The 26,070-nt window shown below is 41.2% G+C and overlaps 1 protein-coding gene across 1 annotated transcript; it reads left to right on the top strand.

The window, feature by feature from the left end:
- Window positions 1-1,265: 1,265 nt before the first annotated feature.
- Window positions 1,266-21,002, top strand: SAMD7 (sterile alpha motif domain containing 7; the record flags this gene model as incomplete). Its single annotated transcript, XM_084639156.1, has 8 exons — window positions 1,266-1,368; window positions 5,513-5,639; window positions 7,048-7,184; window positions 8,474-8,552; window positions 10,091-10,773; window positions 18,654-18,775; window positions 19,543-19,653; window positions 20,730-21,002. 8 exons carry the CDS (start codon window positions 1,266-1,268, stop codon window positions 21,000-21,002), a joined length of 1,635 nt encoding a protein of 544 aa, XP_084495282.1.
- Window positions 21,003-26,070: the final 5,068 nt, after the last annotated feature.

Raw genomic sequence — 26,070 nt, 5'->3', positions numbered from 1 at the left:
AAAAAACAGCTAATATTTAGTATCTACCAATGTTTTGTTGATATTGCTTAGATGCAATCATCACATTCTTAAGTAACAGTTAAAATAGTCATTAAAATGGCTAAATAAATAGTAATAGTGGGTCCAAATCATAGGTATAGTTTGATTTCCATATCTGGAGGGCAGCTCCAGTCAGGCCAATGGGGCTGTGCATAGAGGCAAATTCCATGCCTGCCCGAGGCCTGCAGTTTGGGGAGGCAATATCCCCTCACATTCCCCCCCAAACTGTGCCCATGGGCCCAATCCTATTCCAGTAGTAGTTATAGCAAAACTCACAGTGAATTCATATGGGAGCCGGATCATGCCTAATATGAATAGTACAGCATGGACTTAACTTGTCTAACTTTGGACTCTATTCCCCAAGGGACGGTTGTGAAGAGCCTTGAGCTGAGAAATGCTGATTTAGAATGAAGTTAGTATAGTCTTGTGTTCAGAGATGAGAGCTCGGTCTGCCGAGTTTTGAGTCAGCACTCGTACAAACATTTTCTGTCTTGTTTGTCTCCTAACAATAAAGCAGAAAACATCTGATAGTTCTGAAGACCCAGACAGTAAAAAAAAAGCTTGTGGCACCCCAGCAACAGGTAGGCACCTTAGAGTTATTTTTAAAGATAGCTTATTAAAAGTGTAGCCTAAATTTAGTTGTTTTTGTTTTGTTTTTTTACAAAGAACAGCAACTGTTGTGCTACTAGAGGCTTAGACTCTGGGACAGATTCTGATCTAATTAACACTGGTATAATTCTGGGGCACCTTCCTTCACTGAACCTGATGGGGATGGACTAGCTTTACCCCTGTCTCTGTGTGTGTTTCTTTGCTTTATTACCTATATAAATTTCATGGTGTTTTGGTTCACTTAAAAAAAAATCAAGGGGCTTTTGGAACACACAGGAAAATTAGTGTTGGTTTAAGTTGAATTTTTAAAAGTCTCAAAGATTTTTTTTTAACTTTGGAAGGAAATAGTAGCACTAGAATTCTGGCACCTTTGATATGGCTACTAGTTGTGAAAAGATTCAGAAAGGCAAAATCCCACTTCAGATCCCACTTCTGTCATATGCCCTGTGGTACCTACAAGCACTGCATGCCGGCCTTGCAGGTCTATCTGTTTACCAGAAAAACTATATGTGGGACCTGATCTCTTTTAAACTGTTGAATATTTTATTATCTTCTTGGGCCCTTCTGACTTCATTCTTTACATTGGAAAAGGGAGGTCTGCTGCATCACCTCATAACATGACTCCCCGAGATCACATGAGAAAGATGTCTATACTTGGGGAACAAGGGACGTTGGACGAAAAGCACTTATACCGATTAGCAAGTGGCATGGCAGCAGGAGGTAAGCTGGAACTAGAACTTTCCAAGACCGTGTTTATAGTATTCACAATATGTATACAATATGTGAGGAATAATGTCCGACAGGTCTAATGTCCTGGAAAGATTCCCTCCAGATTCCTGACCAGGACTTGGGAAAAACTGAATAAATGACTTACAAAAAGTTCACACCACATTTTATATGGAGCCCAGTTTATGTTGGAGTGGGTCTTTGGGAATTTAAAATTTGATTCTGAGAGTTGCGCTAGCACCTGGGAGGGCACTGCTCCTGTAACTCCCATAGATCTAGGGCTCAATCCTGGAAGATGCTGGGTACTGAATGGAGCCCTGACCTTGCACCATTCAGTGGCAGCTTTGACACTGACTTCAATGACTGTAGGATTGTCTCTTACAGGAAGAAAAGGAGGACTTGTGGCACCTTAGAGACTAACCAATTTATTTGAGCATAAGCTTTCGTGAGCTACAGCTCACTTCATCGGATGCATTCAGTGGAATCCAGAAAGCTTATGCTCAAATAAATTGGTTAGTCTCTAAGGTGCCACAAGTACTCCTTTTTTTTTTTTTGCGAATACAGACTAACACGGCTGTTACTCTGAAACCTCTCTTACAGGAGGCACTTATTACTTTTCAGGATCAAGTCTTTAGTCAACTATGGGCAAAACTGATCGTTATGTTCCCCAAGGCACAGTCTTTAATTTGATTCAAGAAACTCCCAGAACTCTGGGACATTATAACAGGGCATGCACAAGCTGTGTGATACAAACTTAGCAGCACACAATGTGCACCTATCTAACAACTTATGGTCATACAGGTTTTTTTTTTATAATAAATATGCTATTAAATAACGTTTTGTTACTAAGATATTTTTGTTGGTTAATTTGCAGGGGGTAATAATTTTCCAGGGATATTAATCATATAATCTGAGGGGCAAATTTTCAAGGAATTGATGTCTCCTATAGGTATACATTGTACTACACTCTGGGAATGGTGCCCATTTTCAAAAGCTCTGTGGAAAAACAGGCTGCTTACTGGTGAGCCCTATAAATGAAAAGACCAAGTCCTGGATATGTACAGATGAGAGAATTTTCAAAGGAGGGTCTGTGACTGTGCCTTTGCAGCCCCATCCTGGCAGACCTAAGAGCAGCAGAAGTGTCACTAAGCTGGCCCTGTTCTCATCCTTGATTCTCTTTTGTTCCCAGACTGCTGGTGGGGAGCTTGAAGCTTACATCTGTTGGAACATGCCCCAAATGATACTCTGTATATAGTGCATTTGAACCAAATCAAACATTAATGGTCCCACTTTATATTGGGAGTTCTGTTTATAAGGGGTTAACAAATCATTAATAGATGTACATATACAATGATGGGGTCTAAATTAGCTGTTACCACTCAAGAAAGAGATCTTGGAGTCATTGTTGATAGTTCTCTGAAATCATCCACTCAATGTGCAGTGGCAGTCAAAACATTGAACAGAATGTTGGGAATCATCAAGAAAAGGGTAGATAATACGACAGAAAATATCATATTGCCTCTATATAAATCCATGGTACGCCCGCACCTTGAATACTGCATGCAGATGTGGTCACCCCATCTCAAAAGAGATATATTGGAGTTAGAAAAGGTTCAGAAAAGGGCAACAAAAATTATTAGGGGTATAGAACGGCTTCCGTATGAGGCGAGATTAATAAGACTGGGACTTTTCAGCTTGGGAAAAGAGGCAACTAAGGGGGGATATGATAGAGGTCTATAAAATCATGAGTAGTATAGAGAAAGTAAATAAAGAAGTGTTATTTACTCCTTCTCATAATACAAGAACAAGGGGCCACCAAATGAAATTAACAGGTAGCAGGTTTAAAACAAACACAAGAAAGTATTTTTTCACGCAACACACTGTCAACCTCTGGAACTCCTTGCCAGCGGGTGTTGTGAAGGCCAGTGCTATAATGGGGTTCAAAAGGGAGCTAGACAGATTCATGGAAGATAGGTCCATCAATGGCTATTAGCCAGGATGGGCAGGAATGGTGTCCCTAGCCTCTGTTTGCCAGAAGCTGGGATTGGGTGACAGGGCATGGATCACCTGATGATAACCTGTCTGTTCATTCCCTTTGGGGCACCTGGCACTGGTCTCTGTCAGAAGACAGGATACTGGGCTTGCTGGACTTTTGGTCTGACCCAGGATGGTTGTTATTATGTTCTTATGTTATAAGCATGTCATAGACATGAGCAGTATATTATAGATGGTTATAAGCACATCGGTAGAAAGTGTGGAAGGTTTATAAGCCATGGTTATAAACAGCCTTTGGACTTGTTGGACTCTATAACAATTGATAACCATTTATTAAAACATCTATTAATAATTTACTAAACTTTTATAAACTATTACTCCAATGAAAGTGTGACCACTTTAATAGCACACTTCAATAGCTAGCACATTCTCAGGGTCTAAGGATGTTAAAGGTCCTTGGACCTGTGGAACTTTTAATTCATTCAAAATTTAAAAATAATTAAAAACAATCAAAACAAATAGTAAAATATATATTTCTCTTTTACCTCCCGTCAGTGGAAGCCAAGGGTGCGCTGAAAATCAAGTACTTATGTCCTAATCCAAAACCCATTGAAACACACTGAAGCACAGAGAATCTTTCCATTGACTTCACTGAACTTTGGATCAGACTCTTATGAGATGCTCATATATGGAATTCTGTATTTAGCTTTCGACACCCAAATCTGAAATAATTCCTGACTCATGCTCATTCCATTAGATTATGCTGTTTCATATCAGGACAGGATGGCATTTTTCTTAGATAATTAGAGTCTTCCATTTTTTCATAGAACTGCCCTATCACTAAAAATACAAATTTCCACAAACAGAGCACTTCCTATATGTCACTACTCCTTCACACTTTCATAGTGGTGAGGTATGCATCAATATGGACTGTATAAACTGTCACTGTATTTACATGAGGCTCTGCACGTCTTGTTTATTTCTGGTGCAATTAAAGATTGTATAATATTAGGGCTGTCAGTTAATTGCAATTAACTCATGTGATTAACTCAAAAAATGAATTGCAATTAAAAAAATTAATCAAGATTAATCGCAGTTTTAATCACACTGTTAAACAATAGAACACCCAGTGGAATTTATTAAATATTTGTAGATGTTTTTCTACATTTTTCCAATATATTGATTTTAATTACAACACAGAATACAAAGTGTACAGTGCTCACTTTATATTATCATTCTGATTGCAAATATTTGCACTGTAAAAATGACAAATAAAAGAAATAGTATTTTTCAATTCACCTCATACAAGTACTGTGGTATAATCTCTTTATCATGAAATTTGAACTTACAAATGTAGAATTATGTAAAAAAAACCTTTTTTTTGCATTCAAAAATAAAACAATGTAAAACTTTAGAGCCTATAAGTCCAGATCAGTCCTACTTCTTGTTCAGCCAATTGCTAAGAGAAACAAGTTTGTTTACATTTGCGGAAAATAATGCTGCCTGCTTCTTGTTTGCAAGTAGGACTGAGTGGACTAGCAGGCTCTAAAGTTTTACATTGTTTTATTTTTGAATGCAGGTTTTTTTGTACATAATTCTACATTTGTAAGTTCAACTTTCATGATTAAGAGATTACTCTACAGTACTTGTATTAGGTGAATTGAAAAATACTATTTCTTTTGGTTTTTACAGTGCAAATATTTGTAATAAAAATGATAATATAAAGTGAGCACTATACACTTTGTATTTTGTGTTGTAATTAAAATCAATATATTTGAAAAATGTAGAACACATCCAAAAATATTTAAATAAACGGTATTCTCTTATTGTTAACAGCGTGATTAATCGCATGATTAATCACGATTAATTTTTTAATTGTCCAATTGTGATTAATTTTTTTAATTACTCGCCAGTCCTATTATAATATGCTATATTGATCAATGAGATGCTCAGTGTAACTAAGGGGGGATATAAGGCTACATTTTTTTAAGTGGCAAGTACTTTGTGTCTTATTTTCCTTTTTAACAGGTAGAATATAAAGAAAGATTATATGCTAACTAATTATTATATTTCTGGTAAGGTTCATACTAGATATAGAATCACTTACTGAACTTACAATAGAATTTTATATGCTTTGTGTTAGAACTGCGACAGCGACAAGAAGTGCTAATGAGAAACCAGATGATGGCAGTAAACCCTCAGTTAATGGGAGCAGGCCAGCAGAGAATGCAGGCAATTCCTTCACAGTTTGAACCTCGCTTTGTAGACAGGTATTTCTCTCCACTTCTCCATTGCATTTAAAGAACAGCAGATCACCTTATATTTGTGAATATGTAGAGTTTTAAGATTTGAGATTATTTTTAACACTTTGGTCTCTAGTCTTTAAAATAGCCTTAATAACTAAGCTTATTAATAATAATGAATAATGAACTTAATAATGAAGCTGTGTGTGTCTCCTTAGCTCGCCCCTATATATAAATTTAATATCCCTGTCTTTGGATACAGAATACTACATTGTTCCTGCTATGCTCCTATCCACCTTTGCACACAGCGCTAAGTTCCACACGGACAATTGCTGAGTCAGCTGTCTAATACCAGTTACTCTGCTCTGGAACATATTTATTAAGTCCCCCTCAAGTCCTAAGGTGAACATAGAACATTTTCTGACATAACTGGATGTCCTATTCCATCAGTACCCAGAAAGACCAATATTGAAAAGACATGCAATTACTGACTCCTACTGCCAAGGACAGGAATGTTTAAGTTACTTCCCTAGGACATAATGCCCTTTCTGACCACTGCTGGTACAGACCAATCTGCCAGGAGAGATGTCCAAAGAGCCAATGGGCATCTAAACATTAAATAAACAATATAAACCAAACAGGGCATTAATTTCTTTGACAAATGTCTGCAGCCACTAGTACCTTAGGCTGTGATCTATTCTAAGGAGACTTGTGGTATGTCTACATTGAGATAAAAAAACACCCTGGCACCAAGTCTCAGAGCCCAGGTCAGCTGATTTGGGCTTGCAAAGCTCAGGCTGCAGGGCTCTAAAATTGCACTGTAGGTGTTCTGGCTCAGGCTGGAGTCTGGACTCACCTAAGCCCAAATATCTACATTGACATTTTATAGCTCCGCAGCCCAATCCCTGTGGGCCTAAGTCAGCTGACCCTGGCCAGCTGTGGCTATCCCACGGGTCTTTCATTGCAGTGTAGACATACCTTTTTGAGACTCTAAAGAGAGTTGTGGCTAGTCAGTACTTGCATGGGAGACCTTGAAGAAATGCAGAGTGTTGCTATATGTGGCATGAATGATTCAGTAGATCTTTCCTCTGAGTCACTTAAGAATCTGTGCTCGAGGGCAGGGTTCGGACACGGTGTTATTGGTGGTGCTGTTTTTCAGCTGAAAGGTAAAATTGAATGTGACCATTTGGGCTTGTAAAATACCCCAAGGCCTTTTACATAAGAATTTAGGTGTTAATCTGAGTTATTTTATTACTTCATTACTTTTTAGCAAAATTTTTTGAGCAAATTCTGCAAATAGCATCCCAGTTCTGCCTCAGTCAAATGTGCCAGTCCTGTTAAAGTCAAAGGGAGTTGTAAGTGAGTGTAGAACATGACACGTTAAGTTAGAGCATATACTTTACATATCTAACTGTAATTTTCTGTCTTTCCCTAGAGATTTGTTGCCTTCTACTGAAATGATGGCACCAGCTGACCCAAGACAGATCCATGTAGCTTCACACCTTGGACCTTCGGTCCCACAGCATGCAAACATGCCAAACATACTGTCCAATCGGGTTTACCCTGGTCCAGGTAACAGCCAGTTGAATGATCCTGTGAAGTAATAAGGTACTACTGAAAAAGTGGATACTCCTAGCTTTTCATCAGGTTTGTCACTGATGGCAGTAAATAAGTTTTATTGTATTTACCTTTGTAAAATAGCCATGAGAAAGGGAGCAGCCTGCCTAGCAGAAATCCCAATCTGCACAAATATGAGACTTCAGACATGCAAATTAGAATTTATTAGGTACACTGGGCTTTCAAGATCCCTGTCCATCCTATATGCTCCCTCCCCTTGCTTTTGCATTTTCCAAATAGTATGGTATTGTCCATCTCTCTCCATGTAAACAGAATGTTTTAGCCAGCAACATTTATCTGACTGGCAATGTTCTTTGTATTACACACATTTAACTCTCTGTAATAGGATGTTTTTTCGTCTTAGCTGTTTTAAGGAGCTGTTTCACTGATCACTTTATTTGATCCTGTTGCCGGGACACATGCTACCTGGATATAAATTTATTCCCATATAGGATGGCTACATATTTGTTTTAATAAAGTTTACATTTTGGAGCTCAGTCCTAAAGCAAGGGGTGGATACAGTAGCAAATTTCATGGCTGCGGAATTGTGCAACACATGTCATGCTGGGAATAAGAAGTTAATAATGGATCATTTCTTGAGGTTCTTACTCAGGTCTGAGTGAAAGCTGAGCAAGGACCCCATATTTGGTCTAAGATGAATAAAAGGGCACTCAAAGCCACGAAGATTCAGAAACAGGAACTTTTAGCTTCAGCTTCTCTCCCTTCTCTGGGTCTCTGCCTTTGATTTACATTTGGGTCTGAAACGGGTCTCAGAGAGGAAATGCTATTAAAAAATTACATGTAAGACCATGGCAGCCAGGCTGTAAATAGACTTTTAAGGAGTATACTTACATTTCTTTCCCTTTTTTAAACTATCAGTTATTATGTACTCAGTTGGCCCTGCATGTACTTCAAAGACAGAAGTCATCTCATAAATGTCACTGCTCTGCCTTGCCTTAGAAGTATCAATGGCACGTGTTCCTGACTAAGGTCCTGATCCTACAAACACTTGTTACTGGGCTTAGTTATTACTACTGTTAATCCCGTTGAAAAGAGAAATGTTTGCAGCATCTGTCTTGAAGTTATACTAGTGACTCTGAAAAATATTCCACAGGGTACATTTTCAACAGGCCTTTTAACTGTTAACTTTTAACAATACTTTTAGGAGCATCCTACTTTAGGGCATGTGTGACGTGTGAGTGCAATTCTAAGCCTTTCTAACCATATATATTTATTTTTTCTAGGATATAGTTTTCTCCAGCCAGAATCCATTGAAGCTGTGGCCAGAAGGCAGGAGTTGGTTCAAAAACAAAATATTGCCAGGTACCTGAATGTAAATTTGCACTGAGGTGAAGGCCTGGAGTGGAGAGAAAGGAGGCTGACTGGGATGCTTAAGCTGCAGATTTTGTAATACATAAATTTTGGTACCCCGTTAAAAGTAATTGCAGTACTTGTTCAAACCATCCAGATCTGTAAAAAATCCTCTATGTTTCAGGAAGCCAGGGACACAGAAAAACTTTCTGCTTGTCTCACTCATTCTGCTTTTAGCTTTAAATAGCAGATTTAAGAGAGGTTTCAGGCCAAAGCTGGAACATCCAGAACTTGGTTAAAGATTAGATATGGATCTAGACTTTGCAGCTTGGAACTCTGGATTCAAATACCACTGACCTTGGGAAAACTCAGAACCAGATCTGAACTTGGCAGCTTGGACCCATCACTCATAGTATTTTAAATTCTACAGCTGGAGTTCTGGGGAGGATTGGAAATCCCTACACCATGAACAGGATGACCAGGTGTCCTGGTTTAGTGAAGCAGTTTTGGTGTCATAGATGATTATCTGGAAATCTGGTCATTTGTCCCAGTTTCAATGTAATCAGCTGGATTCCTTTTCCCATGTAGTGAACCCCTCACCCTAATCTTCAAAGAGGAACTTGAATCCAAACTAGGGTTACCATATTTCAAGTTCCCAAAAAGAGGACACTGCTGGAGAGGGGAGGGGAAACTGGGAGGGTTACAACTGGAGATGCTGGAGGGAGTACCTGTAGTGGGAGTACTCACTAGATGTGGGAGGAGAGCCAGTCACAGCTTCCTGCTTCTGCACTGGCCTGTCCCTAAAGGATCTAATGCCAGGAGAGGACTGGCATCGCAGAGTGGAGCTCTACCTCACCTTCAATATCTCCCTCCTTTCTCCGGCAAGCCACCCTATGCCAGATACAGTGAGGGGAAGCTGGCACAGGAATCTGTTCCATTGGCTTTAGGTCAGTGGGTAGTTCCCTCCACAAAGGTAATTCTCAGAATGTCATTTACTGCCAGAATACAGCCCTTTGCACCATCTAAGCATTAGACAGAGACCAAGATGCATTGGAGAGTTGACACAAGATCTTTACTTTCTGATGTTAACTGGCTCCGGCAGTATAATCAAGGCCCCATGTATAATACGATTATATTGCTGCATCAATTGCCACATAAGTGCCCTTTTTCAAGGTGGTACATAATTTTCTGCTTGGAATCTAAGCTTTTTAAGTCTCTAGCCCTTGTGGTTGTGACTTGAGTGTAACTGATGCAGGGATGCCTGTGTTATCAACTTACAAATCATGCTTTTGTCGGAAAATATTTCATCCCTTATTGTCACAAGCATAATATTTTTCTGGGGGTTTTCTTTTGTGCATTTGACAGCACTTTGTCTATAGTCACTTTCTCTGTTTCCTCTGTTGTTCATATGGATCTTTCACACACAGCAACATGGGAAAGAAACATTTTTCAATTTGTGTATTATATCATTCTAGTTTAATCTGTCATTGAAAAAGAAATGACTAGAGAACTGATCAGTCCTCACTGCTAATGCTCTGTTTACCTCTTAGGATGGAAATGGAAATGAGTGCTATTTTTCAACAAAAAGAAATTGAGAAAGCTCATCATAAAGGGCTACTAAGTTTGGAGGCACCTTTCCTTTATCATGGAATCCCAGCTAGCCCAGTTGCTTTCCGTGGCAGGAACAGACTTCCCGAAGGTCACCTTCCTAGCGACCTATATGTTCATCGAACCACCCTTGATGACCTTCATGGCAACACCATGCTCATGGCAACCAGCCCGTATCCTCCTATCAGCAGTCTGCAAAGGGAGAGAGGCCGCCGGCCAGGGAGAAGAGCTGGGAATCACAAAACTAGTGATTGCAATGCCAGTGGCGCCAAAAGCCAAGCTGAAGACAAAAATGCAGACTCTGCTTCCATCACTGCCGATGATGAGAAAGAGGACAAGAAAGAAACAGAGCTTGAGATGCTAAACAAACACGAGCAAAGCAAAACCCATGTTGAGCCATCTGCTACAGCTGTGAAAAGCTGTAAAGAGTATGAACACAGCCTGAGAAAAAGTTGTGCTACTCATGAAATTCCCACTGAAACAAATGGCTGCAGCAGTGCAAATGAGAAGGATCCCAGTAATGCTTGCACAGCCTTTGATGACAAGTACATGTATCCTCCTGCAATCCCATTCTCAGCACTGCCATATAGCTTCCCAGTACCCAGCAATCCATTACTGCCTCCAGGTTTGTCAAGTTGGCCTCTATTTTTTTGTATTGATTAGCTTTCTCATCATCCTCTCCTTATTTAAACCCCACTTACAATGATAGAGTCAGGGTTTCAAAATGTGGACTTCATTAATCAGGGCATGTGCTACAGCTAACATAACCTGATAAGTACACGTCAGTGATGGCAAACATAGTTATTTCTCCCATTTATAGAGATCTTCACATGTTATTTGCTGGCATATGAAGGTTTCATTCTCTAAGGCAGTGATGTTCAATCTTGGAGAACCACATGGGAAGTAGATGGAGTTACAGAGGAGCAAAGTCACAAAGTAACCTCCTGATGCAAACATCACAATAGTGTGTCATGCCATTATGTTGTTGCAAAATGATCTCATCACATGCTGATGGGATGCTAACACATGTATCGTGTCAGGATAATGTTGTGGTTCTCTGCAACCCCATTTGATGCTTTCTATCCTCCCATCTCCTCCAGGCTCCCTTGTGGGATCCTGGCAGCAACTGCCCATTTGAGCAACACTCCTATGCGTGTGTTGGGCAGCACAGGGAGTCCTCACATCAGCTGCCCTCTGCTTGAGACCAATCCATGCCTCAGGTTTGCTATGTACACACTACAGCTTACATCGGTAGAAATTATGTCACTCAGGGGTGTGAATAAGGTCTTATCTACACTACACAGTTTTGTTGACAAAAGTCAGCTTTTGTCAACAAAACAATGGAAGTTTACACACTGAAATGTTTCTCTCACCAATGTAACTCCACTGTTATGCCAACATAATAAAACCATCTCAACAAGTGGCATAGAGCTTTTTGCAACGTAGTTAGAGTGACACAGCGGCAGTGTAGACACCTCACTTGGTTATGTCACCCTAACTCACCTCCAGGAGGTGTTCCACAATGCCCATCATGACCACTCTGATCAGCAGTTCAAACTCTGCTACCTGAAGGTACACAGGTATGCAACCCTCCTCCATTTAAAGGCCCGGGATTTTTTTAAATTCCTCTTCCTGTTTGTTCGGCATGAACAATTCACATAGCATCTTTCCAGCTGACCATTTTGGCTTTATGCAACAGACGTGCTTCCATGTGGAGTACACCAGAGCTGTTGGATCTGCTGAGTATATGGAGAGAGGAGGCTGTGCAGTTGCAGCTTCACATAAGCCATAGGAATTTCGATAGCTATGGACTGATTACTGGTGGCATGCAGGAGAAGGGGCACGAAATGGACACACAGCAGTGTTGTGCTAAAATCAAGGAGCTGAGGCAGGTGTACCAGGAGGCCAACCATTGCTCTGGTGTGATGCCGAAGACATGCTGCTTCTATAAGGTGCTGCACGCCATCCTCAGTGGCGACCCCACCTTCACTGTCAACAGTCCCATGGATACTTCGAGGGGAATAGAGTCAGTGGCCAGCAGACTCAACTCCAATGAGGAAGTGGTGAATGAGGAGATGGAGATGGAGAACTATGTGGAGCACACGGTGGCGTTGTCTGGTGGTGTGGTGTGTCAGGACCTCTTTTCCACTCCAGAGGGGTCTAGCAGGTCCCAGCACTCCAGCTCTGGAATGAAGGATGCAGGAGATGGGAGCTTGGGAAAGTGCTCATTTTGCTTTCATGCTTCATAGTGAGAGGAGATTGAGCTCTTATGTACTTTGTTATATGGTAGAGGAGGGATAAGGGACAGAAATTAACACCAGAGCTTGTCCATCTACACAGTGGGGCCGTGGTGGAAAAGTTTGTTAATATACACGGGGATGTTTCTGGAATCCTCCATAGTGATCTTTAGGAATATTTCCTGTAGGGATTCTGCAATCCTCTGCCAAAGGTTCTTTGGGAGGGCTGCCTTGTTTCTCCCCACATTGCAGGAAACTTTCCCATGCCACCCGGCAATTATTTCTGCGAGGACCAATGCGGCACACAGACCAGCAGCATATGAAGCCAATCTGAAGCGACACGAATACAGGAGATACTCCCTGGCATCCTAGGTTACCCTTAAGAGTGAGATATCAGGTTTGATTGCCCTTGCCTGTGGAAAAGAGTACCAAAATTCAGATTAGGTTCCTTACCACCTTATAATAACCCCCTTCACAAACCACCCTTTGTCCTTTCTTGCCCTTTCCGCCTTTCCCATCCCACCTCCCCGGGAACTCACCATAATTGGGACTTGCAGCAACCTGTGTGCTAGCCAAGGGGCTGTGAGAAAGAGGTGTGTGCGACTTTTTTGATTCAGAGGTGTGAGCGCACTCACAATACTGTCTTTCTTCACTGTTTCTTTGAGATCTGAAGATGTGCCCTTGAGAACACACTCCTCCACACCGGTAGAGTGCCTCCATCAGATAAGGCAGCAACCCAGGAGGAGTAAGGAGGATATGTTTCGTGAAATACTGCAGTCAACAGATGCAGCACACAGCCAAATAAGAGCATTGAGGGATACAGTGAAAGACTGAGGCTGAAGAATAGCCAGGAAATGACACAGGGGCAGGATCAGATGATAAAGCTCATGGAGGACCAGATGGAGATGTTGAAGTCCCTCATTAGCCTGCACTCAAAGCTATCCCACTCAGTTCCCACTCCAGCCACTACAGAACTCCGATCCATGCCCTCCCTAAACTCCTGCACCGCATTCATCGTGTATTCCTGGTCCCCTACAGTACCCCGTGCACTCCATGTCTGGGGACTGGTTTCCAATGAAAATGGGAATTTCACCCAGCTGTGAGAGCCGTAACCGTGAGATGTTCCTCATTTTTGTCCCCTGTTTGTCCAAAAGTTTGTGTTTTATTTCTATATTAAACTTGAGTCTTTGAAATACAATGAGTCTTTATTTGTGAAATACATATATCACTCAGTGCTTTAACATTGAAACACAGTGGCTGTAGGTAGGAATATTTGCTCCTTGCAATTAACGCTCAAGAAGCAAGCACTACAGGAGTAATTCATGGCAGCAAGTAAGCATTGCTTGGTCAAATGCATCACATACAGACACATTACTATGAATTATTGTTGATACATGGCTGTATTTTAAAGAATCCTTATTGAGGTCACAGGGACAAACCATCCCGATGTGTAGAAAGAATAGTAAATATGGCAGGCGACCAGCTTGGCTTAACAGTGAAATCCTTGCTGATCTTAAATACAAAAAAGAAGCTTACAAGAAGTGGAAGATTGGACAAATGACCAGGGATGAGTATAAAAATATTGCTCGGGCATGCAGGAGTGAAATCAGGAAGGCCAAATCACACCTAGCTGAAATCACACAGAGTTGAAGCTAGCAAGAGATGTTAAGAGTAACAAGAAGGGTTTCTTCAGGTATGTTAGCAACAAGAAGAAAGTCAAGGAAAGTGTGGGCCCCTTACTGAATGAGGGAGGCAACCTAGTGACAGAGGATGTGGAAAAAGCTAATGTACTCAATGCTTTTTTTGCCTCTGTCTTCACGAACAAGGTCAGCTCCCAGACTACTGCACTGGGCAGCACAGCATGGGGAGGAGGTGACCAGCCCTCTGTGGAGAAAGAAGTGGTTTGGGACTATTTAGAAAAGCTGGACATGCACAAGTCCATGGGGCTGGATGCGTTGCATCCGAGAGAGCTAAAGGAGTTGGCGGCTGTGATTACAGAGCCATTGGCCATTATCTTTGAAAACTCATGGCAATCGGGGGAAGTCCCGGACGACTGGAAAAAGGCTAATGTAGTGCCCATCTTTAAAAAAGGGAAGAAGGAGGATCCTGGGAACTACAGGCCAGTCAGCCTCACCTCAGTCCCTGGAAAAATCATGGAGCAGGTCCTCAAGGAATCAATTCTGAAGCACTTAGAGGAGAGGAAAGTGATCCGGAACAGTCAGCATGGATTCACCAAGGACAAGTCACGCCTGACTAATCTAATTGCCTTCTATGATGAGATAACTGGTTCTGTGGATGAAGGGAAAGCAGTGGACGTGTTGTTCCTTGACTTTAGCAAAGCTTTTGACACAGTCTCCCACAGTATTCTTGCCAGCAAGTTAAAGAAGTATGGGCTGGATGAATGGACTATAAGGTGGATAGAAAGCTGGCTAGATTGTCGGGCTCAACGTGTAGTGATCAATGGCTCCATGTCTAGTTGGCAGCCGGTATCAAGAGGAGTGCCCCAAGGGTCGGTCCTGGGGCTGGTTTTGTTCAATATCTTCATAAATGATCTAGAGGATGGTGTGCATTGCACCGTCAGTAAGTTTGCAGATGACACTAAACTGGGAGGAGAGGTAGATACGCTGGAGGGTAGGGATAGGTTACAGAGGGACCTAGACAAATTGGAGGATTGGGCCAAAAGAAATCTGATGAGGTTCAGCAAGGACAAGTGCAGAGTCCTGCACTTAGGACGGAAGAATCCAATGCACCGCTACAGACTAGGGACCGAATGGCTCGGTAGCAGTTCTGCAGAAAAGGAGCTAGGGGTTACAGTGGACGAGAAGCTGGATATGAGTCAACAGTGTGCCCTTGTTGCCAAGAAGGCCAATGGCATTTTGGGCTGTATAAGTAGGGGCATTGCCAGCAGATTGAGGGACGTGATCGTTCCCCTCTATTCGACACTGGTGAGGCCTCATCTGGAGTACTGTGTCCAGTTTTGGGCCCCACACTACAAGAAAGATGTGGAAAATTTGGAAGGAGTCCAGTGGAGGGCAACAAAAATGATTAGGGGACTGGAACACATGACTTCTGAGGAGAGGCTGAGGGAACTGGGGATGTTTAGTCTATGGAAGAGAAGAATGAGGGGGGATTTGATAGCCGCTTTCAACTTTCTGAAAGGGAGTTCCAAAGAAGATGGCTCTAGACTGTTCTCAGTGGTAGCAGATGACAGAACAAGGAGTAATAGTCTCAAGTTGCAGTGGGGGAGATTTATGTTGGATATTACGAAAAACTTTTTCACTAGGAGAGTGGTGAAACACTGGAATGCGTTACCTAGGGAGGTGGTGGAATCTCCTTCCTTAGAAGTTTTTAAGCTCAGGCTTGACAAAGCCCTGTCTGGGATGATTTAATTGGGGATCGGTCCTGCTTTGAGCAGGGAGTTGGACTAGATGACCTCCTGAGGTCCCTTCCAACCCTGATATTCTATGATTCTATGATTGTCAAACTACTCCTTCAAAGCCTCCACAATTAGAATTGCCTCCTGTGTCCCTCTAATTGCCCTTGTATCTGGCTGCTCAAAATCAGCTCTGCCAATCACCCTCAGCAGCCCATCCCTTGGGAAACTTTTCCCCTTTTGATTCACAAATATTATGGAGAGTACAGCAGGCCGCAATGACCATTGGAATATTTTCCTCATTGAGGTCTAACCGGCCAAAAAGACAGCCCCAGTGTCCTTTTAATGGGCCAAAGGCACATTCAATGGTCATTCGGCACCTGCTGAGCCTGTTGTTACAGTGCTCCTTGCTGCTGTGTATTCCCAGTGTAAAGCTTCATGAGCCATAGGAGCAAGGGGTATGCAGGGTCTCCAAGGATCACTATGATCATTTGCATATCCCCCACTGGAATCTTCTGGTTTGGAAAGAAAATCCCAGTGTGCTGCTTTCTACACAGTCCAATGTTCTGAAAGATGCATGCATCACCTGACCACCCCTCGTTGACATTAGTGAAAGGCCCTGGTGATCCACCAGTGCCTGCAAGAGAATTAGCACTTTTGGTTGATGTACTCTGTCGCAAGATGTTCGGGGGCCAAAATTGGGATATACATTCCATCTATTGCCCTGCAGCAGTTAGGGAATCCCATTGCCTCAAAGCCATCAATTATTTCCTAGACGACAGACCAGTAGCAGTCTGGAGTTGCCAGCTTCCACACGCTGATTGCCACTCGCTCTTGCACAGTGAGGGCAGCTCTCACTCTGGTGTCCTTGCACTTCAGTACTGGCGCAAGCTCCATACACAGTTCCAGGAAGGTGGCTTTGTGCATCTAAAAGTTCTGTAGCCCCTGCTCGTCATCCCATACATGCATCACGATGCGATTCCCCACTCAGCGCTTGTTTCCCGAGCCCAATAACGATGGTCCACCATGGCAACCTGGTCCGTGAATGCCAGCAGCGGTGTTGAATTGTTTCCATGGCAGACAGAAAGGCAGGCATCGCCGATTCACTGTCTGTTTTGCAGCTCATGAAATACTGCAGGACCAACCGTATTGTGTTCATAATGCTCATCACCAGAATGGTCAGCAGCTCAAGATCCATGTTGTCAGGCAGAGATGGCGGGCACATATTTTACAAGGGCTGCTGAAAAAAGGCACAAAACGAAGTAGGAAGCCCATGGAATGGTGGGATGGAAAGTACTGCATCACAGAATTACGAGCAAGTCCCCATGATGCACCGCAATCCGTTCCCAGAGCTCCCAGCAGCAGAGGGCGACAGAGATTGGCGAGTTTCACTGTGGGATAGCTACCCTTGATGCAATGCTCTCTCTATTGATGCAAGAGCAACGACTGTGGATGTGCTCAGCTGACACAAGGACCGTTGTGTAGACGTCCTCCAATGATGTTATTAAAGAGACTTATGATTGTTGACAAAACTTAAGTCGACTTTACTCTGTAGTGTACACCACCTAAGCGCTGGCATGGACAGCGCTATGTTGGCGGGAGAGCTTCACAGGATCACTGTTCTAAAGTTTTGCAGCCATTGCTAAGTGCTCTAACAGCAATGGGTCCAATCCTAATAAAACTTCCATTCACTTAAATGGCAGCCAGTTCAGGTCTTTATACTAAAACATCCAGAAATGCCAGTTTGTATTGCTGGAAAATGAATTAATTAGCTTGCAGACTTGCCTTACATGTTTGTTTCCTGTCTGCAAAATTAATGCAATGCCAAACAAAACAATACAAAAATTGTTGAAGTCTCTGAACTAGCCTATCTCTTCTGTCCATACCCTTTCTGCATGCCTTTACAGCAGATACTAGTTGTGATGGGCTGAATTTTGGTGCGTAAATAATCTGTGTATAACAGCGGTTCTCAAACTTTGGGTCGGGACCCCAAAGTGGGTCATGACCCTGTTTTAATGGGGTTGCCAGAGCTGGTTTAGACTTGCTGGGACCCAGGCCAAAGCCAAAGCCTGAGGGCTTCAGCCCTGGGTGGCGGGGCTCAGGTTACAGGTTCCCTGCCTGGGGTTGAAGCCCTTGGGCTTCGGCCTGGGCCCCCCGGCCTGGCCAGAGGGGCTTTGGCCCCCTCCATCCGGGGTGCTGTGGCTTGGGCAGGCTCAGGCTTTGGTCCCCACTCCGGGGGTCCTGTAGCAATTTTTGTCAGAAGGGGGTTGCGGCGGAATAAAGTTTGAGAATCCCTGGTGTATAACATGCATTCTGACTTTGTTATATTTTTTTATGAAGTGCTATTTTGTCATTTTACAGAAGATGTCCCTAGTACAGTGCTTCACCTAGAACTGATGTGCCTTCAAACAGTATAGAAGATGTTGCCTTTTAGTATTTACCTGGAGACTGACACACATCATGCAGTTCATGCTTCATCAGTACTATGATATGAATGAGTGTGACACAGAGCACTCTTATCGGCTTGTCTGTTTGTTCACTTGAAATATTAGTCAGTCAAGTTAAAATAGTGGTAAGGTATAACAAACTGAAAGCATCAGATAATGTAGTCTTTAGAGAAAATGCTGCGGTGTGGTAGGCATGTACAGTACCATCAGCAGAGAAAATAAAAGTAATTGAATAAAAGAAAAAACAAAACTCTTCAGAATTAGAAAGTGATGAGTGATTATTTAGTATGTTGCTTAGGACTATGCTATACATACGTGACCACATAGTATTGTTAGTATATGAAGTAGGTCCTGTAGATGTGTATAAACTCTTACTTTTAATAAGGTTTTCCTATTGTTATGCCTGTTGAGGTCATACAAACACAACATTTTTGTTTCCTTCTCAAAGGAGCGCATGGCCTGATTCTGAGTGGAGAAGATATTTCTTCCATTGAAGATATTCGCAAATGGACTGTTGATGATGTATACAATTTTATTATTAGCCTTCCAGGTTGTTCAGACTATGCACAGGTGACCATAAGTATTAATCATACTCACATTTTAGATGTTTAAAGATACATGCCCTGGATTTAAAGTTCTGCTAACATTATTTTATCTACTGAAATTAAATTATTATTACTATTTATTATTTGCATTAGAGTAGTATCATGAGGCCCCTTTGTGCTAGCTAGGCAATGTACAACCATGCAGTAAAAGACAGCATACAATGTAGGTTAATGCTTGTTTGTGGTTGTATGCTGCAATACAGAGTGTTCTATCATGGCGTAATCTGAAAATGTTAATAGGAAAGAAACTGTATAAGGAAGTGTTTTAATCGCCCACACTCTGCCAGTAGAGCACTTGTGCAACTTTCACACACGCAGAAGCAATTGCATGTTATTGTGATGTTAAGCAATGTTTTAAGCAATAGTGAAATTACTTCATTCAATTTCATGAAAAATCATAAGCAGTGTAAACAGGAGGCTGAAAATCTGCATATTCATGGATAAAGAATGAATGACTCAGATGTGAGCCTCCCTTTCATTGATCACTTTTGTTAAAATAATAAAACTAAATAATGTTGCAACATTAAACAGCTGGAACTCTCTGAGAGCAACTGGATGTGCTGCAGGCACAGATGATGACAGCCACATCCATCTGCTCTCAGATTAAAATAAAGCTGAATTACTTCCATGTTACTGTTTCCTGCCTTTATTGTCTGGTTATTAGGATTAAAATAGAAGACATAAAATAGTCTGTTTTAACAAGCCATTGTGTGCATTTTATTGTTTGACAAGATATTTAAAGATCATGCTATTGATGGAGAAACCCTGCCACTACTCACAGAAGAACACCTGTTGGACACAATGGGATTAAAACTTGGACCAGCACTAAAAATTCGATCTCAGGTACTGAAATGCTAAATGGAGAGAGAATGAAAGATTTGTGTTTCATGGGAAAGTGACAAAATTTTGTTGATTTTCTTTGAAGTTATATAACACTCTTTCACCAATAAAATATCTGAAATAGTATTGTGACAGGGTGCACTATCTAGTCCCAGTGGATAGCACATTAACTCCAATTCAGCTTCCCTTTGCTTTTCAATAGCGCCCCGGGGAAGAACTATGAACAGCTGCTTGAGAGACAGTGATGGAAGGGAATGCCTTTGGGAAGGTTGGGATCCATAGCCAGGGTCATAAGATTGGGTTGAAATTAGAAATGAGGAAGACTTGTCTGGTCAATTAGTCCATCTCCCCTATTTCCCTCCCTCCCCTGACCAATGGAGGATTGTTCTGTCCTGTAAATTCTCCAGTACTTTGACTTTTCCTTTAAAATAACGCAAGTGATGAAGCTTCCATCACTTTCCTTGGGACAGTATTCCACAGTGTTACAGGTCTCACTGACAAGAAGGTTTTCCTGACCATCAGTTACAAATGTCCTGTTCTTAATTTCATCCACTGACTTCAAATTTGTTCTCATTTCTATTTGTCTCATCTATCTTTCTCCTAACCCATGTTCCTTTCCTTCTTCTTAACCCTTGTATATCTCTCATTCTCCTCTTATTAAACCTGTTTGTCTCTTCTCTTAATCATTTGTCTTATGTACCACCAATAGCCTGCATTATGCAGGCTAAAGCGCACCACCTACTGGGAAAGAAGGAATTTGTTGTCTAGATTCAACAGGGTGCTTGCTCCCCTTCCTCCACAGATTTTGCTGAGCACAGCCAAACCAATTCTGCAGAAGTTGGTAGTAGCTGAAACTGAGAGGCAGGGGCAGTGGAGGCCATTTCTGAACTTTTGCTAAACATCCTTAGATCTGGCCCTATGAGATGGCTGGAGGCCATACAACCTGAAGGCTCTGAGGCCATGTCCCCATCAGCCCTGTGGATAATCTGGACCCTACATTCAAATGTAAGGTTAAGATGAGCAATTAGTTAAATTGACATTATTTGAAGTAATTACTGTAATTGCTTATGTCTTTAAAGGTGAGTCGGCGGCTGGGCAATGTGTTCTACATGATGAATCTTCCTCTGCCCATGCCTCTTCCTTCTGCTACAAGCAAACCATCAGATCAGCCCACCAACATGGCCTCCCCTATTCACTGCAATAGCAGTGGTGATACACTGGGCAGTCCCTGCTCCCAGGACCCAGAAACTTCAAAAATAGTGGAGCAGACTGTTTCGGAAAACAGGGAAAATCCATGTGACACAGCTGGAGCCCAGGCTGACTTTCAGATGATCAATTTTCAGAAGAGCTGAGCTGGGTCCAACCTGCATAATGTTTTCAGTAATACAGTAGAACCCCTATGTTACAAATGGTTTCAAGGGACATCTGAAACCTTCATAAAACCAGGGATAGTGAAATAACCTCCAAATGCAGCAGGACTTAGTAAGGTATTTTTAAAAGCATTTTTTAAAAAGTGCAAATACACAGCAGTGCAATTAATTTCAAGTGCAATTCATACAAGTGAATATTAATGCAATTAAAGCCTAAATTTAAATCAAAACTCCAAAATTATCATTCGGAACCGTTAGGATTCAAAGAATACTGTCTTAGGGCTTGATCCCGCAGGCTGCTGAGTGCTGAGGAACAAGGTGTGAGAGGGAAAGGGATAGCACTGAACAATTGGCTTTTGCTCAGCATCTCTGTTGAGAGCCCAATTCTGTTTCCACAGAAGTCAATGGCAAAATTCATATGGAATTTAATGGGAGTATATGGGAACAATTTCAAACTATAGAGAACTTTGCCTAGTGCTCTGCAATTTGAGTAAATTTCAATGCCCTCCCTGAACTGAGCATTTTTGTGTAGTGGAGAAGTGGATGCAGGGTGTGGGTAGGGCAAACTGGTTAAATTCTGGACATTAAAATGATGCATACAACTGTCATATTCATTATTCTGGGATACTCCTGCTGCTGCCCTTAAGTTGTGTTTTGCCTGATTGCACATATGAGCTGAGTTTAGGAGAAAGTGAGAGCAGAGTCTGTCATGAAGATGAGCCAAGAAAGAAATGTTTCCTAGTTCTTGCACTGCCTGGCTCAATGCCTCACAGTCACAACCAATGATGGGCTCAGAATTCCTGTTGGCCTATTGACCTGCAGCAGCACCCATTCCCCAAGTCTTAATTTACCTTATTAGACCACTTATTAAAAAGCACCTATGCTCAGCAGCATACCTTTTGAGTATAACACATTTCAAGGGTGGTCACTCATTTTAATGCCAAAGTTATCTATGTTCTGCACTAATTTGGTGTCCCCTCACTTTTTCTGTTGAAAATGATTGACAACAGAACAAACAAGGATCATGAAACTGAGGTTTTAGAAAGGGATACATCTCACAGCATTTTGTGATGTTTCCTGCATTAATTATTTTGTGTGTTCCTCACTGTAGGTTTTTGTCACACACTTTGTCCCACGTTCAGGTCTTGGCAGGCTGAGAGGTACAGTCAGTTGCCTTAATGGTGCTCTGCAATGCTCTTTCCCAGTCTCATCTGCATCCCTGAAGGACTGAGCCCTTATGCCAGGAAACACACACATTTTTTGGACAAAATGGAGTTTTGTAAATTGAGTGTTGATAAATTGGGGTTCTACTGTATGTCATTAACAGAGAGTCTCTTTCCCCTACTCTAGTTGATATGGCCTTGAGTAATTAAACAAAAGGAAAACTGATGCTTAGGACACCTCTAAGTGTCTAAGTATGTTTTTAATTTACCATGGTTGTGGGGGGAAAGTAATTTAACATTTTAAATTATGGGCACCTGTTCTTTTGTTTTATCTTTAAGTAAATTATGTTACGTCTTTGGTCTTGTAGATCACACCTTTGTGCATTAGATAATGTGTGACAAGATGCTAACAGCAGCAACTAAATGAAGATGCTTATCTTACTGTATTGTACTGTTCATATTGTGTGGCCTTTAGGAGTATTCTCTTTCTGAAACAGCGAAGTTTTGGGCTAAAAATTGTATGGGCCTGATTCTGCTTTCAATGGGAGTTCTGTTATTGACTTCTATTGGAACAGGATTGGACTCTAATACTTTTGATATATTTGTGTATTTCTCTACATACTATAATTAGGGTTTCCGGTTTTAGGGCTGAATCAGTAAAACCCAATAAACCCTACTTATGCATATGTCTAATATATATATAACAAAACACCCCAAATTTGCCATTTTTGCAGTATTTAAAACTATTTATAGTGATGAAGGACCCTAAAGTCCTCTCTCACAAGAGCCCCAATCCTAATCCTGTTGAAGTAAATGGGAGTCTTTCTATTGATTTAGGGTTTTAGATCAGCTCTTTGGAGATCATCCCTGGGAGTAAAGGGCTACAAATGGAACAATATTTGATATAATTCAAAGAAAACAATTTTTTAAACTGAGATGAAAAACCCCTCATATTGTTTACTCCTAAAATATGAGTCAAAAATTCCCTAAAAATAAACACCTATAATCAGAAAAAAAAAACAAAATAAAAACCTGAAGCCGGAAAACCTAAGTATAACTCCGTAAGGTTCTCTAAAAAACAAAACAAAACAAACTAAGTAAGTGTTATTAAACTTAGAATGGCAATTAGTTTGCTGTTCAATTTTTCTCAGATAACTTTAACAAGTAGTGACCTCTACCCTTTTCATTAACTTTTCTGTATTTTTCACAGCTAAAAACTTTCTAAGAAAGGATTTTGGGTGTTTTTGTAAAATAATCAAAATTTACTTTTAAAACTTTTAGATAAATGGCCACTGTCAACTTAAAAATCACATTCTTCCTGAAACATCTTTACCTACTACTCTAGTCAGTAATGCCTATGATTACAAAAAGTGAAAGAGATTAGAGTAAAAAATTATCCTTCATTCTTTCATTTGTGCTCTTGACAGCTGTTTATTTGTAGTAAGTTTCACTGTAGTCACTTTCTCTTTTGTTTGTGTAGGTTTTCAACACAGCAACAGGGGAGACAATTTTTTTAAAAAAAACAACAACAAAATTCAATTGTAAAACCACAAAAATTGTCAGGGAGACTCAGGGATAGGTGTAGTACCTGAAGTTATTTTTTTTTTTTTTTTTGTAAAATTGACTACATTTCCAGTTGGCAGTGTCCCTTTGTCTTATTAAAAACAATTAATGCAATGGTCTTCCAATTGCTCCCTTTCCTCTCATTGTATGGAACATTCCGTTTGTGACTTAATTTTAAGTTGCAAGACTTTCAAACTTGTACCTTCATGAAAGCCTTGCTGTTTTTCTTTTTATATAAAAAGCGTTTACACAGTCCCCATGAAATTCTCCTCCACATGGGAGGGTAGAGCTCTGCTATTCTCTCAGGTCAACTGGTCACAAGATGTCACTGCAAAGCTAAAAGAGGCTAAGGTGACATCTCTTTGCAGCTCAGCAGCACCTTTGCAGTATCTATTAAGGATAGGGATAGAAAGGAAGCCAGATTTATTTTTAAAGAAACCAGAGGGGAACTTAACACAATATATCCCGTACCCTAGAATAAGAAGATTTCAGATCCGGAGTTGAATTTTGTGGTTTAGGCCTATCTTTCTAAACGGGCTCAAATCTGAACAATTCATAGATTCATAGATATTAAGGTCAGAAGGGACCATTATGATCATCTAGTCTGACCTCCTGCACAATGCAGGCCACAGAATCTCACCCACCCACTCCTGCAATAAACCTCTCACCTATGTCTGAGCTACTGAAGTCCTCAAATCATGGTTTAAACACTTCAAGGTGCAGAGAATCCTCCAGCAAGTGACCCGTGCCCCATGCTACAGAGGAAGGTGAAAAACCCCCAGGGCTGCTGCCAATCTGCCCTGGAGGAAAATTCCTTCCCGACCCCAAATATGGCGATCTGCTGAACCCTGAGCATGTGGGCAAGATTCGCCAGCCAGATACCCAGGAAAGAATTCTCTGTAGTAACTCAGATCCCACCCCATCTAACATCCCATCACAGGCCATTGGGCCTATTTACCATGAATAGTTAAAGATCAATTAATTACCAAAATCATGTTATCCCATCATACCATCTCCTTCATAAACTTATCGAGTTTAATCTTGAAGCCAGATATGTCTTTTGCCCCCACTGCTTCCCTTGGAAGGCTGTTTCAGAACTTCATTCCTCTGATGGTTAGAAACCTTCGTCTAATTTCAAGTCTAAACTTCCTGATGGCCAGTTTATATCCATTTGTTCTTGTGTCCACATTAGTACTGAGCTTAAATAATTCCTCTCCCTCCCTGGTATTTATCCCTCTGATATATTTATAGAGAGCAATCATATCTCCCCTCAGCCTTCTTTTGGTTAGGCTAAACAAGCCAAGCTCCTTGAGTCTCCTTTCATAAGACAGGTTTTCCATTCCTCGGATCATCCTAGTAGCCCTTTTCTGTATCTGTTCCAGTTCGAATTCATCCTTCTTAAACATGGGAGACCACAACTCCAAAAGGTGGGGAAAATTGGGATCCAAACTTTGCAGCTTGGATTGTGAAAGAAACGTGATAATTTTGCACATATGGGATTATTCTGCCCATAGCTGAAAAAAATAATTATTTATTAGTTTTCTATGCCTGAGAAATTTCACTTAGGGCAGCCAAAATATAATGAACACAGGTTTGCAGTGTGGAAATCCATGGTGGGATGAAGTGGGAAGAAAGAGGATTCATATAAACAGACACATCCATTCTCTTTATATACAAGGAGAAACCTCTAGTGTTGAATGTTCTCTTTCAAGATTTCCCTACCAACTCCTGAAATGAGAATGAAAAGCAAAAAAATTCTTCACAGCACTACTAGACAGGGCCACATATTCAGCCCTTGCTGTGCTTTTCAGATTATTCTTATATATAAACATTAGAGGCCTTATTGATTCTCAATACCTGCATGTTCTTTCTATATTTTTAACAAATATTACATGTTTCAGAGTAACAGCCGTGTTAGTCTGTATTCGCAAAAAGAAAAGGAGTACTTGTGGCACCTTAGAGACTAACCAATTAATTTCAGCATAAGCTTTCATGAGCTACAGCTCACTTCATCAGATGCATACTGTGGGAAGTGTAGAAGATCTTTTTATACACACAAAGCATGAAAAAATACCTCCCGCCACCCCACTCGCCTGCTGGTAATAGCTTATCTAAAGTGATCACTCTCCTTACAATGTGTATGATAATCAAGTTGGGCCATTTCCAGCACAAATCCAGGGTTTAAGAAGAACGTCTGGGGGGGGAGGGTAGGAAAAAACAAGCGGAAAGAGGTTACCTTGCATAATGACTTAGCCACTCCCAGTCTCTATTCAAGCCTAAGTTAATTGTATCCAATTTGCAAATGAATTCCAATTCAGGAGAGT

The sequence above is a fragment of the Lepidochelys olivacea genome, assembly GCF_965140295.1.
Source record: "Lepidochelys olivacea isolate rLepOli2 genome assembly, chromosome: 9".
In the NCBI taxonomy this organism is placed as follows: Eukaryota; Metazoa; Chordata; order Testudines; family Cheloniidae; genus Lepidochelys; species Lepidochelys olivacea.
Note: the sequence above shows the minus strand (reverse complement) of the source record. Positions and strands in the feature narration are given on the sequence as shown.